The sequence below is a fragment of the Vombatus ursinus genome, unplaced genomic scaffold (genome assembly GCF_900497805.2).
Source record: "Vombatus ursinus unplaced genomic scaffold, bare-nosed wombat genome assembly UNPS02005459.1, whole genome shotgun sequence".
Classification (NCBI taxonomy): Eukaryota; Metazoa; Chordata; class Mammalia; order Diprotodontia; family Vombatidae; genus Vombatus; species Vombatus ursinus.
Genome location: NW_020945237.1, coordinates 14,742,438 through 14,759,045, shown reverse-complemented (window position 1 = coordinate 14,759,045; position 16,608 = coordinate 14,742,438). Strand labels below are relative to the sequence as shown.

Genomic DNA, 16,608 nt, shown 5'->3' with positions numbered 1-16,608 from the left:
TCGAAAGTCACAGGAAATGAACACATGGCTTCTTCATCCCTCTGAGCAAGTTAGTACTTGGATGTGCTGATGAAATTTTCCTTTTCTCAAGTGGCTAGACCAAATTTCAGAAATGGTTTCAGTGTGCCCACATTTCACTAGTCGGGAAGGGAGAAATGGACATCCTCCAGTTAGGACACTAGGCTCTAGTTACAATTTGAAATGAAAAGCAGTTCTTGGCACCCATTGGAATTATCTCTGGGTCCATCTTATATGCTGAGTGCCTGTTCTATAGAGCCCGGCAGGATTCCTTTAATGTGCCAATTAGACCACCATCACCCATACAGGCTGGAGGAGAATAGCTGGGCCCCCAGCATGCAGGGAGGCAAGATAACAAATAATATGAACAGTGAAAAGATGTAAGGGGTCAGAAAGGGTTAAATGCTGTCAAGCAACTCACATCCTTGAAAAATGCCCACTCTCTCCTCCCCCCTACTAATCTCTGACAGACAATTAGAGCTTTTGATTTATTAGCAGCCCCAGACACAGATCAAGTCTCTGAAGAAAAATGAAGACTTCAGCTGCTTCTGTAGCAAAGGCTACCATTTCCTAAGTAAGAAATGGGAAACGTGACTGATGGTTTTTTAACTCCATGACAATCAATCAACCAACAAGCATTTATTAAACACCTACTGTGTGCCAGAGACTATGCTGGACCATGGGGATAGGAAGACAAAAAATGAAATAGACCCTTCCTTTAAGAAGTCCTTGAGTAATGTTTATTCTGAGGGCAAAAACCAGACTGCTATGGAAACCAGCATCAGCCTCAAAAGCCAAGTATACCACCATGGCATCATTGGGCCTCATGTAACGGTCACACTAAAGAAACATTTGATTGCTTGGTATTTAGGCTTGTGTGAGAATTGTTGATGGTCAGTTGGAGAGAATAATTAATGCTCCCATTTGCATACATAGTGCTCTGTTTTCCCCATGGAAGGTCACAGGTCTGGAAGTGGAAGGGACCTCAGAGGCAATCTAGTACAGTGACTCATTTCACCCAATGAGGGGGCCATGCAGGCTAAGTGGCATGTCCAAGGCTACATAGATGGAAAGTGCCAGTGATGGGATTTGAACAGGTCCTGTGACTAGTATCAGAGTCAAAGTCTTTTCCTCTGTAACGGTCTCTCTTCTTATAGGAGGTTTATAGCAATATAATCATTATCTCCATTTTATAGATGTGGAAATTTTGACTCTGAAAGGTTGAGAGCCAACTTGTAAAATATGGGAGGTTTTGGTTTTGATCCAATGTTTTCCTGACTTTCATATTGTGGCACTGCCCTAAGATTTTAAGGCCCTCTGGACTTCTGGTATTCACCAGGAAGTTCTACTGAATCATGAGTCAGGGAATTACAGGTTGGAAGGATCCTCTCCTCCGGTCTGTTGCCTCCCCAGATCCAACACTCTTTCCACCCTGACCCATGGCCAGAGGGGAGGCTCCTGCTGCTAAGGTCTAACCTCCACCTCCCCTCATTCACAAAGTAGCTGCCTTCTGTTCCAATGGCCAGAGCTGAGCTGAGTGTTAAAATAAAATGCTTTTGAAAGCTAAGAAAGGAAAAGGGAACTTACCTCACTGAGGAAGTATCACTGAATGAGCTCGCCTGAAAAAGAGGTCAGCCGGTCTCAGTGGAAAGTAACTCGACTTTACCTTTAGAAAGGGAACAGAAGGACCAACCAGCCACTAATACTTTGAACTCCACAGTGCCTTTTTTTTTTCTAGAGACACAAAGTGCTATTTAAATAAGTCTTTGGATACTCCAGTGAGGCAGCCTTGAAAGTGGGGGTTATCTGCATTCCAGAGGATCAGGGGAACCTTACAAAGTGACTTATTCAAGGTCACTCAGCAACTTCATGAGTCCATAGAGGTTTGGAGGCCTCCAAAAAGCCCCCTACCAGTCTGCCCAGCAAGGGAAAATCTGGGTCAGCACAAGGCAAAAAAAAAAAAAATCCACTCCCTTTCTCTGCAGTTCTCCTCACAGAATGACACTAAATTCAAAGAATTCCATTTGGTAATTTGACAGCTGACTCTTTGACCAGATCAGACCTCCTAACCTGCCACCATCTTGTATCCTTCTCTTTAAGGTTAGCTGTTTCCCAGGCCCCCAGTGACATCGGACAGGAACATTATTGGCTCACCTTTGAAGTCATGTGAGGCCCCCCTTATTAGGAGCACAAAGGTCAGGAGGAAGTGGGGTGAGGTTGGGCATAGATGAACTTCTTTCATGGGTGGAGTGTAGAAGTAGCATTGGACTTAGGAGAACATTCTTGTCAGTGCACCAACCATGCTTTTTGCTGTCACCCGTGCAGACTGGCCAACACAACAGGAAGGCAGTGACACTCTTATCCTGGCCCAGCCTCAGCTTCCTGGCTTTTAATTCTATTCCTTCATACCCCCAACTCTCCCTAGCTCAACTCCTTGGAAAGCAGTCCTGATGCCTAAGAAAGAGAAATGGGGGCTGTCGAAAATGTTTACACCACCAACTTCTTCTGCTTCTGACTTGTGGTGTAGAGAAAAAGGATTCGTTCTGGATTGTATCGCAGTGGACAGTTTAGCAAAAAGGGCCAACAATTTCTTGCCAAATCCGAATAGCATCATTCCTCCTTATAATGCTCGGAAGGACCAACACCTAGTTGACTACTTTGCAGGGAAGGCTTCATCTCAGCCTCATCAGGGAACAGATTCAGTAAGTTCTTCATGTTTCCCCCGACTTTGTTCTCCTATTCTGGGTGTGTGTGTGTGTGTGTGTGTGTGTGTGTGTGTGTGTGTTTGTGTGTTGCAGATCAACACAGCCTGCGGACATTAACACAACAGGTGATTCTAGATTGGACATATGCACACAGGGTGTGAAGGCATCTTACTCTCCTAAGAGCTCACATTTGGGAGTGATTAGAAATAGCTAATTTTGTTTAAGAAGGGATAGGGATGGGTATAATGAAGACTTTTAAAAAACCGGAGCTGTGATTTCACCAGGCTAGCTCCTGATGGGTATCTGATCTGCAATTTAATAGTCTTAGATGCCTCAGGCATTGAGAGGTTCAAATGACTTGGCCAGGATCATCCAGCCACAGAGATGGAACTGTCTGCTTCATGATCCAATGCCAGCCCTCTAGACCCTTGGCACTTCTCTGAAATATCTGATGATACCCATGAGCCACATGACTTAGGTAGCTGTGTCCTTGGGAAAGTCATTTTCCTTCTATGAATCCCATCCTCCTCATCTACAAAATGAAGGGGACGAAAGCTTGATCAGCCCTGAATTCTTTGAGGCTCATGTTTCTGAGGAACATAAAGGAAGAGCTGGAAAGGAATGGAAAGGCCTCTGGCCCATCTCCCACATCCTTAGCACCTGAGACACCAAGAGGTTAAGTCAATGTTGACCAAGCTTAGTTACACAAGAGAGTGTCAGAGGTAGGATTTCAACCTGGGTCTTCTGACTCCAAATCCAGGGTTCTTTTTCTTTGGAAAATGAAATGAAGATCAATTCAATCTCTGATGCTTACTGTCACAGACTTTGGGCAAATCCCTGGGGATTGGGCTGGATGACTCATGAGGGCCCTTCCAGCTTCCGCTCTGTGATTCTATGATCCTGCAACAAGGAAACATTAAGCACCTAATAATGCGTGCTAGGTGCTGGGTGGGGTGGGAGGGGCAGGGTGATATACAAAGTTTCTTTCTAGATAAAGTACCAACACAGTCAGCCACAAACATACACCGAAGATTCAGTAGACAGTTCCAGAATAAAGTAATGTAGAAGGTCTACGGAGGGGGAGTTAATTACTTAGGGGAGTAGGGACAGAAATTGGGGAAAATTTTCTGGGATCAGCTGGGCTTTAAACAATACAAAGAAATTAATAGGATCCGAGAGGACCATAGAGTCAGAGCTGAAAATGGGCCCCTTCAATGGCATTTAGTCCACATCCCCCTACAATTGAGGAAACAGGCCCAGATAAGGTTAAATGAGTTATACAAGATGCTACAGGTAATAAGTTGCAGGTGTAGGATTCAAATCTAGCTCCCTTCCATAGGTAAAGAATGGGAAGAAGGGCATTAAGGACAGAGATGAGAGAGGATGATGATTTCTTTTTTTGGAGGGGAACTTCATTTGCAGATTTGTACAGTTTATCTAAATTGTATTGCACAAGTTCTTTTTGTGGTGGCTAAGAACTGGAAGTCTAGGGGATGCCCATCAATTGGGGAATGGCTGAACAAGTTGTGGTATATGATTATGATGGAATACTATTGTGCTATAAGAAATGACAAGATGATTTCAGAAAAACCTAGAAAGACTTATATGAACTGATGCAAAGTGAAGTGAGCAGAACCAGAAGAACATTGTGCATAGTAACAGTAATATTGTATGATGAAGAGCTATGAATGACTTAGCTATTCTCAGCAATACAATGATCCAAGACAATTCCAAAAGACTCATGATGGAAAGAGACATCCAAATCCAGAGAAAAAACTGATAGTCTGAGTACAGACCGAAGTATCCTTCCTTCCTTCCATCCTCTCTCTTTTTTTTTCTTGTCTTCTTATACAAAATGACTAATATGGAAACATTTTACATGATTGCACATGTATAACCTATGTTAGATTTCTTACCATCTCAGGGAGGAAGAAAGGGAGGGAGGGAGGGATAGATTTTGGAACTCAAAACTTAAAAAAAACCCAAATGTTAAAATTTTTTTAACATGTCATAGGGAAAAAAATAAAATATCATTAAAAAAAAAATTGTATTACACAGAAGAGATAAGACTGGAATGGGTGTGGAAGGCCTTGCATGCCAGGCAGAGGAGTGAACAAATGCAATATTCCTCTTCCTATATCATGCTCTACTATGAATATTTTGGTTGTCTAGGGGGGCTTCATGAAAATTTGAAAAAAAGAAGCAAAATGCCGAGTAAATTAATTTATGTAAAAGATTCAGAAACAAAGTGACAATGCATGAGGAAGCAAACACCTATACTGAAGTATGTGTGTGGAATGGAGATCAAGGTGGGAAGGAGACAGGACTAATACTGGCATGAACCACTCCTACATATTGATATTAGGCTTTGACTATGTGTCAGCGCAGTCTGTTCTTTCAGAGAAGCCCCCACTGGTCTTAAGTTACAGCCAAACCAGAGGCCTAACAACAGTGCTCCGTCGGGGCTCTGCTGAGTATTTTTATGGGTCTGCTCTTCCCTACTGTCTCAGGTTCCTGTATACCCATTTTATCTTCGCAGTGGTCCAAAGGGGTAGTGGCTCAAGAGGAGGAAGTGAAAGAGGGGAAAGAAAAAATGGCACCAATGGCTCAACAATATCTGATGAGGAGGAACAGAGCAGGTGCAGGTAAAAGGAAAATTATCATCTCTCAAGGTCACTCGTTTCAAAGCAAGGATTTATTTAGTTCTGAATCTGGTCTTATGAGTATTTGCTTATAATTTTGGGTTGAGATCAAGGTATGGATTTTTAAAGCCACATCAGATAACTAGTTGGAAAGTAGGATGCTCAGGCAGGACATATAGTATATTCTTAACTTTTTGAGGTGGAATTTGTGGAGGTCAGCCTACCTATGCTCACCTAAAAAATATCCCCACCTCCCATTATATTTCTTGCCTTCTCAGTGAGTGGGAAAGGGGTGGAGGGAAAGAGAGAGTTTAGAACTGAAAATAATAATAAAAATTAAAATAAAAACAGAACAAATTGAGAAAAAAATCCCCATTCCTGCTCAGTGACAGATTGCTGGGCTGGTGTGATACTCATCCTTTTCTTGAAATTCTACCTTTTTGGCTTATTTCTTTGGAGCAAGGCCTTATTCCAAGAGACCCCTGTTTTAATGCAAATATATTCCCTGAGAAATAATAATACATTATCCTACTAGCCCTCCTTATCACCTAAGTACAAATAAGTTAGTACCAAAGAAAAATAAAGGAACTGATTGTAGGACAAATAAACTGCTGGGAGGGAGAAGAGGAGGAAAAGATGAGTCTGGAGCATAGGGCACTGACTAGAAAAGGGAGGACAGACCATGTTCAAGAATCCTATTGGGGTATCTGGGCATTTGGTGCATCACTGAACCATGAGAATCTGGGTTCTAATCCAGATACCACCCATTTTATTACCTGTGTGACTTTGGGTAAATCACTTGACCTTTATGGGATTAAGTTTTCTTTTCTGCAAATTGTGACTATTGGTCCAGATGACCTGACCTTACAATAACATTTTTAAGCTCTAAATCTAGGCTCCTAAGAATTTCACCTACTTTATATTTTTACTTAAGGTATAGGTGAAAGAAGAGAGGGAAGGGGAAGGGTGGGGGAGGAGGAGAGGGGAGGGGAAGGAGGGAGGGGTTAGGGAGGGATGGGGGAAGAGAGAGAGAGAGAGAGAGAGGGAGACAGTGAGACAGGGAGAAGGAAGAGAGAAAAAGGGAGGGAGAGAGAGAAAGAGGGAGAGATAGAGGGAGGGAGAGATACAGATAGACAGACAAATGGACATCAGAGAGAAAGAAGGACAAGATAAAGATGGAAGAAATGAATGAGAGACAAGAAAAGAGAAGACATGAAAAGGCAGGGTGAGAGATGAGGAAGAGAATAGAGATTTCAAAGTTATTAGAGAACTACTAAGGTAGAAAAAACAGAGAAGAGAGAGAAAAGGAAGAGAGATGAAAGTGAAATGAGACAGGAGAATGAGAAAGAAGAGAATCTTTACATCTGTCTTTCATATTTTACTGTTCTCCTTTGTGTCTCTGTCTGTATGGTAAAGTCACAACAGGAACGCCGTGTACCCTTTCCTCTGTGTCTGTGCACGTTCTGTCTTTGGGTTGCGCCTGTCCCTGCTCCTAACACCCGCTGTGTTGCCTCTGGTTCCTTGGCCCAGGTTTCTTAGCTTCTGTGCCCCAAGCTGACCACGTGCTTATAGATGCTATTTTTCAGCATGTGTGACTGATTTGGGGGCAGGAGAATTCTCATCCACTTCATCAGCCTCCATTACTAAACTATGCCTCTCTCACCACCTCCTCTCATCTCCCTCCCGAGGCCTCTGTTTCCTCATCTATCTGAGGATAGTGAATGAGATAACACAGGTAAAAGGCCTTGGGAGCCTTAAAGTACTGTATACAAATGTGAGCTACTATTTTTACAATTCCATAGTGCTGGGCTATTCTTGACTGAATGCTTGGACTATTTAAAAGTATTTGTTTCTTCTCTTTGTCCAGCTGGAGACCCCTTTGTCCCTGCCTCCCCAGCCCCAACCAAACCCTTCGGCTCAAAGGCAGCTGATTCAGGTTATCTTCTTAGGTCCACTGCCCTGAATATCATAACTCCCCAGGCCCGCACACATGGATTCTGATGCTGTTTATAGTCTATTGAGGTGAAAGAATTTTCCATAGAGGCAAAGTCATAGTTTTGAATATCACCATCCAGATCCTTTATGAATAATTTTATTTTGATGTTGACCCAATTTGTTCGATGGTTTGATTGAATACAAACAACTTCTGACGATTCCCATGCCAAAAACTAGTTATTTCCAGTCTCTTAAGCTGTATTTGGTTTCACATTTCATGAAATTGACTGTATATTGGAAAGAAGCCTGGCTCTGATGGCAGAAGACTTAGTTTTAGATCTTATCCTTGACACTTAGCACTTGTGTGACCTTGGTCATTCAACCTTCCTGGGCCTCAGTTTCCTTCTCTGTAAAATGACAGGCCTGGGCTAGATTACCTCTGAAATCCTTTCCATCTATAGATCTATGATCTTATGAGCTTCCTCTTGCTTTGAGGTTCTAGAGATCTCCCTGAGGGTCTAGGGGGCTTCTCTAGTACTGCTGCTCATGAGCCCCCATCGAGTGTACTTCCCTACGTTGGCTCACATTCTGACGGTGGAGGTGGGAGGACACACAATATATAGAAAGCTAGATACATACAAGATGCCCAGAAAGTAGATGGGAGATAATCTGAAAGCAGCAACTGTGACGATCAGAAAGACTTTCTGCAGGTCCACTGTTATTATTGCTGCTGCTGCTGCTGTTGCTGTTGTAATTACTAATGGACAACTTAGCAATCATTCACATGGGCTTTGGTTCTCTTCAGGGAGAAAATATTCACGGTATGTAGGTATGAGCCTTCTGAATTGTCTATGTGTTACATGCCTTTGATCTCTTATTTCTAAAACCAGAGTCATATTTCCAAATATACTTCTTGCCGCCCTTGTCTGTGACTGCCTTCACAAAGAAGTCACCGAATATCAGAGTAGCTGTTGACTTGGTTTGGGGGTTCTCGAGTCCTTCATAGAATCTTTCTGCCTCTTCTATCCTCTGCAATAGAAATGGATACATCTGTTACAGTGTTCTTGCTAGTCTCTCTTTTTTTGCTTATGTTTATTATGAGCTTTGCAAGAAGAAATGATGCATTATCCCATGAAATGATGATTTTTGCATTTTTTTTTGGTTACCATTGCATGAGGCAGGTAAAGGGAATAGAGTGCTGGGCTTGGGGTCAAACCCTGTTTCAGATATTTGCTAATGCTGTGTGTGACCCTGGGTAAGTCCACATAACCACTCTCATTCTCAGTTTCCTCATCTGTAAAATAGGGACAATACTAGCACCTACTTTAAAAGGGTGACTTTGAGGATTAAATGAAACAACATATACGTAAGCACTTTGTGAACCTGAAAGTGCTACATAAATACTAGCTATTATTATTAATGGAACCAGTTCTTTCCATGATACCACACTGACTGATCTCACCCTTATAGAATCTGCAATTAAACTAATGTTTATAGATGATCTAAAAATTACGTGATCTTTAGCAGTCGCTACTTTCCTTTCTGTCACTCTACCGTGGCCACTGTATAAGTGGAAAGGTTGGTAGGAGACTTAGGGTCCTTTTCTGGCATTCTGGTAATGATCTCTCCCAATGAGGATAGGTTGGCCAGTGGGCTCCTGATTCCATTTCTGGGATTGCCCTCAAAGTCTTTCCTACAGAGCAGGTCTTTCTCTACGGACTACTGGTATACAAGTCCAGGGTATGTCTCCTCACAGGGGTGAGGCATTGGAGCAAGGCAGAGTAAATGGATCCAAAAGCTAATAGAACTCACTGGGGTGGCACATGCAACTGTCAAATCAATCCTGCCAATTGTGTTTGTGAAGCAGAAATGTAGGAAAATGGATTATTTTAATTGCTAATTGTTCTTAAGACCCCTAACAGGGAATTTTTAAAAATTGTGGTGCAAATCTCCTCGTCTACAGGCATAGCAAAGGAATTAAAGTTTATTCAGAAACTGACATGCTGCTGATTGAAGCACAAAAGAGAGTAATCAGGGTCGTTTTATTTATTTTTTTATCTGGCTTTTCACATTCACATAGAAAATTATTTCAAGGGCCAAATGCTAAGAAAAAATAAGTACGTAAACAGATTTCCTAATCAGTCATATGTCCCCATTACTTAGAAATATTATCTCCACCCTCCCTTCTATTATCCTTCCCCATCAGTACCTAATCAGTGCCCAAATATAACTTTAATTATTCTTTTGTTTATGACACTAAATGATGTGGTGAATTGGGGGGGGGAGCAATTAACATTAGCACTATGCTATTCTGAATGACATAGAACCTTTTCTCTGTGGTTCTTAGATCATGGGATCATAGATTTAGAACTAGAAGAGGGGCCTCAAAGGCTATTGTGCAACCCTCTCATTTTAAAGACGAGGCAACTAGAGCCCCTACTTGCTCAAGGTCACACAGGTAATAAGTTAGGCATCAGAGGTGGGATTTGAACCCAGGTGTTCTGGCTCTGGAGACAATGCACTTTCCACTCCTCCAGCTGCTTCCTTTATATAGTCAAACTCATCCTCATAACACACCTGCACCAAGTGCCAAGAAGAGCCAAGCAATAACAGCAGTTGACATTGGATGGTACAAAGTTTGCAAAGTGTTTTTTTAAGTATGTTAGCTCAGTTGAGCCTCACAATAATCCTGTGAGGTGGATGCTATTATTACCACTATTTTACAGATGAGGAAACTGAGGTCCAGAAGACAGGTCAAGTGACTTAGTTTTGGGGGTCAGCTCTAGGGGTCAGAGGCAGTATTTGAACCCAGTACTAATTTGAATTTCAACCCAGGACCAGTTCTAGGTCCAGTACTTTTCTACTACTCCACTGAATGGAGAAACCAAAACTGACTCAAATATCCACAGCCAGCTAAGAATGCCTTCTCAATTAGGGCTCCTTTCTGAGGGTCTTGTAACTGAACTCTAACGAGACATATGATTACTCTTCTTTGCTCTAAGACTTGGGAGGGAAGTGACATCGGGGAATTTAGGCAGGATATTGTATGGAGCAATTGCTGCTGAAGGATTAATCAATCAGTTGACAGTTCTCATGTCGAAGGAATGATCTTTCCTTTCACCAAAAAGACTCCTCTTAGTTCCCCATGGCAAAGTTGATGATATGGTAGCAGAAACTTTATGCCATCCTGTGACTCGTTATTCATTTTATGACTTGCTCTTCAGTCAGAACACATCGTGCACCATATTGGATATATTATTGCTGCTGACTTTCATGCTTGTGGTTGGCTATTCCTCTTCCAAACTTCTTGGAAAGAGTAGTCTAAAACTAAGCTCATAATCTCTCCCTCCCCCACCCCCAACCCGTGTCTTTATTTTTATTAATGATATTTCCATTAACTTTGTATACACTCTCCCTCATATTCAAAATCCAAGTCATCACCAAATATGATTGTTTTTCTTGACTATCCTTTTTATTATTATAAGAGTGACGAAAAATCAACAAACACGAATATTTCCATATATGAAGAAAAAAAGAAAAAAAGGTTGTATGTGAAACAAAGAAACTATTACATACAGCTTGTTTAAACTAATATGTATGTATATATGTATATATTTATGTATACATATATATTAGTTTAAACAAGCTGTAGCTTGTTTAAATAGTAGCTCCAGAGCTACCCTGCTTATCTCTGTCCCCTTCCAACTTTCTTTTCGCTCTTTTGTTTATTTAAAAAATGATGTTATTGATATCTTTTTTTATCACTTGTTTTCCCCTATATCTCTTCCTCTACCCTCACATATCTACCTTTTATAACAAAGAATAAAAAAGAAACAATTCAATCAAGCTAATCACACAATTAAAAAGTCTGACATCAAATGAAATATTTCACATTGGAAGGCTCCCCAACTTTTTAAAGGAGTAGGTGTCCTTTCATATCTCTTCCTTGGGGCTAAACTTGGTCATGATAATTTAACAACATTAAGTTTTGATTATTTTGTTGTTGTTGTTCTTTTCAAGTACATTGTTATCATCATTTCATATATTGGTCTTCAGATATATTTAATTTCACATATATTATCTATATATTACATATTGGTAATAACAGCATCCACCTCACAGGATTATTATGAGACTCTAATGAGCAAAAAGAATTTTGCAAACTTTTTACCAATCAGTGTCAGTTGTTATCGTTTAGCTCCTCTTGGCACAGGTGTATATGATGATGGGTTTGAATATACGAAAACCAATTGATCCATAATAATTCTTTCCATGATTTTCTAAATTCATAACATTGATTTCTTTTATCAAAATAATATTCCTTTACATTTATGTATCACAATTTGTTTTGCAATTCCCCAATCAATGGGCATCTTTATTTCTAGTTCTTTGCTAACTATGAAAAGTGCTGCTATAAATATTTTGGTATATATGGTGCCTTTCTTTTTGTCTTGACCTCCTTGGGAGGGGGAGACAGTATATGCCTAGTAATGGAATCTGTAGGTCAAAGGATATAGACATATTAGCCACTTAATTTTGAAAAATTTCAAATTGTTTTGCCAGAGTAGTTGTTATCAATTCAGTGATATGCAATTAAAGCTTTAGTTTGTCCATCTTTCCATTACCCCTCTACCAATGATTGTTCCATTTTTTAACATATTTGCCAGTTTGGTGGGTGTGAGGTTAAGGGTTATGTTGACTTGTGTTTGTCTTATATCATTAGAGATTTGAAACATTCTTTTATGTAGCTATTAATAGTTTGCAATTCTTCTTTTGGGAACTATTTGCTTTTATCTGCCAACAACTTATCTATTAAGGAATGGCTTTTGGTCATATATATATATATATATGTTTCCTATATTTTTGGGATATCAGACCCTTATCAGAGATATTTGATACAAAGATTTTTCCCAGCTGATTGCTTCTTCTTTTATCCTAGCTATACTAATTTTATTCATGCAGCTTTTCAATTTTGTTAATCAGAATAATCTATTTTATCTTGTTTGGTTATGAATTCGCTCCCTTCCCACAGCTATGAAAAGCACATGGTGTGCTATTCTTCTTGGTATGATTTTAACATTCAGACCATATATCCATTTTGAATTTGTTGTGGAATGTGGTATGGGATGTCCTTTTAAGCCTGATTTCTGCCAGACTACACTCCAGTTTTCCCAGAAGTTCTTATCAAATAGAGAATTCTTCCAAGGTACTTGAAGTTTTTGTATTAATTGAAAAACTTTGGGTTTTTGAATTCACTTATTTCTGATTCTTCCTTGTCTGATCTGTTTTATTAATCTACTTTTCTATTTTTAATGGCTTTGATGGTTGTTGCTTTATAATACAGTTTGAGGTCTGAACATTCTATTTTCTTATTACTGGTCTCTTGTTATTTTAAGCATGCTTCATCGATACTTTTCCTTCTTTCCCTTCTGTCTTTGCCTTGTCTCCCTCCACTCTAATACCATTTTCCACTGAATTGTCAAATTGATCTTCCTAACCCAGGTCTGCCACCTCACCCCATCCCTTCAATGGCTCCCTATTATCTCCAGTATCAAATACACAATCATCCTCTGTTTGGCTTTGGAAGCCATTAATAACTTGGCTCCTTCCTTTCTTGCATCTTACTCTCCCCTCCACTCTGCAATCAAGTGATGCTGGTCTTCATGGTCTCCATCTCCTGACTCCATGCATTTTCACTGGTTGTCTCACATTCTTGGAATTCTCTCCCTCCTCATGTCTGTCTCCTGGTTTCCCTGGTTTCCTTCAAGTCCCAGCTAAAATCCCAACTTCTACAAGAAGTCTTTCTTGATCACCCTTAATGCTAGCAGTGCCTTCCTCCTGTTGATTATCTCCAATTTATCCTGCATATATCTGAATTGTACATAGTTGTTTGCATATGGTCTCTCCCATTAGACTGTGAGCTCCTTAAGAGCAGGAACTGTTTTGAATCTTTCTTTGTATCCCCAATGCTTAGCGAAGGGTGTAGCAAATAGTAGGCGCTTAAAATATGTTTATTGTTATTATTTTTCTTGGTATTACTATAACTAACCATCTCCCCCTTCCTTCTCATAACTTTAACCCTCCCTCAAAAGCTGACCCTTGCAACAAATAATGGTAATCAAGCAAAACAAATCTACCATTGGCTTTGTCTGAAAAGGCAAGTCTAATTTCACATCTCCCTGACAAGAATTGGAAATTATGATTTATCTTTGATCTTCTGGAGTCCTGATTGGCCATTGTGTTGATCCTAGTTTTATTTTTTCCCCAGTTAACATGTTCTTCAGATTTTCAAAGTTGTTTTCCATTATAATGTTGTAATATGACTCTCCTTTTCTTTTCTCTTTTTCTTTTTGCCATCACCCTAAATCAAAATCCTCCCTGGTTCTAACCTGGCTGTTCCAGTGGCCTCTTTGTATCCTCAGCTCCAGGCTATCCCTCTCCTTCTGTTCATCTGAAGCATCAGTCTGGGTTCTTAGCATTTTTATGTATAATATAGGATCATATATTTAGAGCTGAAAGGAATCTTGTAGGCCATCTAATCTCACTCATTTTCTACATAAGGGAAATTGGCTTGAACTAATAATGGTACTTGCCCAAGGTCACACAAATAGTCAGTGACAGAACCAAAATTGGAACTCAGATCCCCTGATTCTGAAGCCAGTCTCTTATTATATGTCTTATCCACTCAATGTTTATTATTTATCTGTTTACTTCAGTGCCTAGCAGAGACTTTTACCCGTAGTAGGTACTGAATGTTTGCTAAGAACAGATGAATGAATGGTCTTAAAACAGCTCAATCTAATCTTTCCTTGTGGATTGTTCCCAGGTCATTCTACGGAAGAGATACAAGGACACAGCTTTCTTTTTTCATCTCTCAAACCAGTCCTTGGATACAATGGTCCCTATGGATACAGAAGGAACCGCCCAAATTTACGCAAGACACCTGCTACTTTTGGGATATTAACTCACCTGCCAATTCATTAGCTTTACAACTAGGGGAGAGGGAGTTGTTCCTTTTAAATTGGTCTTGTGGTCTGTTCTTGTTAATTTATTCACTGAATTTTTTAGGCCACACTGATAATGGTATGTGAGCCATGTAATATGACCCACATACACTGAACCTATACCCCCATTAAAACAGTAATTAACACCTTTTCTAACATGTGGCGATTCCAAACGTAGCTCAAAGGAATCATTGTTCAGGTGGATGAGCACAAAAACCTAAGCTGGGAAAAAAAGGGAAAACAAAAGGCAATGATTTTCCATGCTAGATGATAGGATATCAGCCAATAGCTGGGAAACATCACTAAATGCTCCCTCAAATCAACCACAGAAGAATTTAGGCACGCCATCCCACCACCTTCTGTGTGGCTTATGTTGTAGAGATCTCTAGCACAGACCCCAAGGTAGGAGAGACCCTGGCACACTACCCGAAGGTTTAGAGTCAGAATGTGGGGCATTTTGAACTGATGCTTAGGAAGCTGCTGCCTGGGGAGCAGCTCAATGGATATATGGGTGGAGATAGAGGGAGGGAAGGGAAGAGGCTGAAAGCAGAGGGTAGAGGGTATCTAACAACTGGTAACATCCTAGTTTAATTATCCTTGCTTAATTATCCTTTAATATCTATGCTACTGAAGGAATGGGAAAGTACTGTTAAAATGTAACAATTTTAAATTGTATAGTCTCTTAAAATATTCATTATTATTTTTTAGCCTTTACATTTTAGTTCCTTGAAGCAAAGCTCAGGTCACCTTACCTAGTTGTGGCTCTGGACTCTTATTTGCATTATGATAGTCTTTGAAGATTTCTGGGGCCAGGTTTTTGGTATTTTCTGAGCTCTCCAAACCTCATTTTTAAATAACAATGATAGTGATTGCTAGCAAGTATACAGCACTTCAAGGTTTGCAAAATGCTTTACAAATATTATCTCATTTTATCCTTACAACAAACCTTTGAAGTATGTGCTACTATTATCATATTTCAGATAAGGAAACTGAGGCAGACTGAGGTTAAAGTAACTTGCCCAGGGTTACTGCAGACTTAATTCTTCCTAGAAGTCCCTTCAATGACAATTTGAAGGTTACTCTTAATGTGAAATGGAGCAGTAGACAATTTTAACATGGGCATATTCCCTTAATACCTCCCTACACGATCATATCAGGGTTAAATATTTCTGTCTATTCTGCCAATCACAAAAAGAAGAGTTTTTGTGATTTCTGTGTTTTAATTCAATGTATTTTTGTTGTTGTTGTTTATATAAAAACCAGTTACATTTTTTGACTTAAGTAACTATGTTTTCTATAAAAATAAGAGGTTTGGACCGAAATGACTGCTCAGGGCTCTTCCAGCTTTAAATTTTCTTGTGATTGGTCAATCAGCCAGCCAGCATATATATTAAGTGCCTTCCATGGATGTCCCAAGCACGATGCTGGAAACCACACATACAAAGACAAAAAAAGAAACACTCTCCTGATCCTTGAACATTTTGAGTTCTACCCTATGTTAATAAACCTGACAAGTCAGTTAAGTTACCTTCTAATTAGGGACCCTAATGGGGGAGAAAAGAGATCCTAACTAGTCCACAAAACACAATCTGAAACTCACATGTGCTATGTGATAAGTGCCCACTCTGGATCTATTATATGCAGGTAGCCACATCCTGGCTCCATTTTAACACTGGGGGTACCTGGGTAAGGAGATTCCTTGTTACATAAGAGAATCCACTAAGTAAACAACTCACTCAAAGACAGTTGAGATTATGGTAAAAAGTAGACATGGTGGTCGGACCAATATAAAAGACAGCTCTGGGAAGGGAATGAAAACTCACGTAATTACTATATACTTCTGAAGCCTATACCACTCATTGCTACAAGACACAAGACCATTCATGACATATTGTCCGTCTGAATAATACAGAGACTTTCACCTACAATGACAAATCTGGGTGGGCTAAGAGCTGCTTCCTATTATTTAGGAAATACACCAATCAAATAAATGTATTTCCAAAAAAGCAAGCCAGATAAAACCAGTAGGGTAAAGACTGACAAACCACTTGGAGTGGAGGGAAGTAAGTACTACAGAAACAAATATGAAAGACATCAAAGAGTCTCATTAAGGGATCATTCTGTTGATTATACCTTTAGTGCCTCTGAATCAGGAAGTGTTAAAAGTGTTTCAAGTACCCAGAGGTCATCTAGTCCCTCTCCTCTCCTCCCTCACTTTACTGGAACTTGAGACTCAGAAATATTAAATGACTTAGTGATGGAACCACACGACCTGTGAGATCACCAAATTACCTGTCGACATCC

General features: G+C 40.1%; 1 protein-coding gene across 1 annotated transcript; it reads left to right on the top strand.

The window, feature by feature from the left end:
* The first annotated feature begins 2,468 nt into the window (after positions 1-2,468).
* LOC114032508 (uncharacterized protein C17orf98-like) lies at positions 2,469-14,284 on the top strand. The gene is made up of 3 exons (XM_027847825.1): positions 2,469-2,720; positions 5,263-5,368; positions 14,127-14,284. Exons 1-3 carry the CDS (start codon positions 2,469-2,471, stop codon positions 14,282-14,284), a joined length of 516 nt encoding a protein of 171 aa, XP_027703626.1.
* The last annotated feature ends 2,324 nt before the right edge of the window (positions 14,285-16,608 follow it).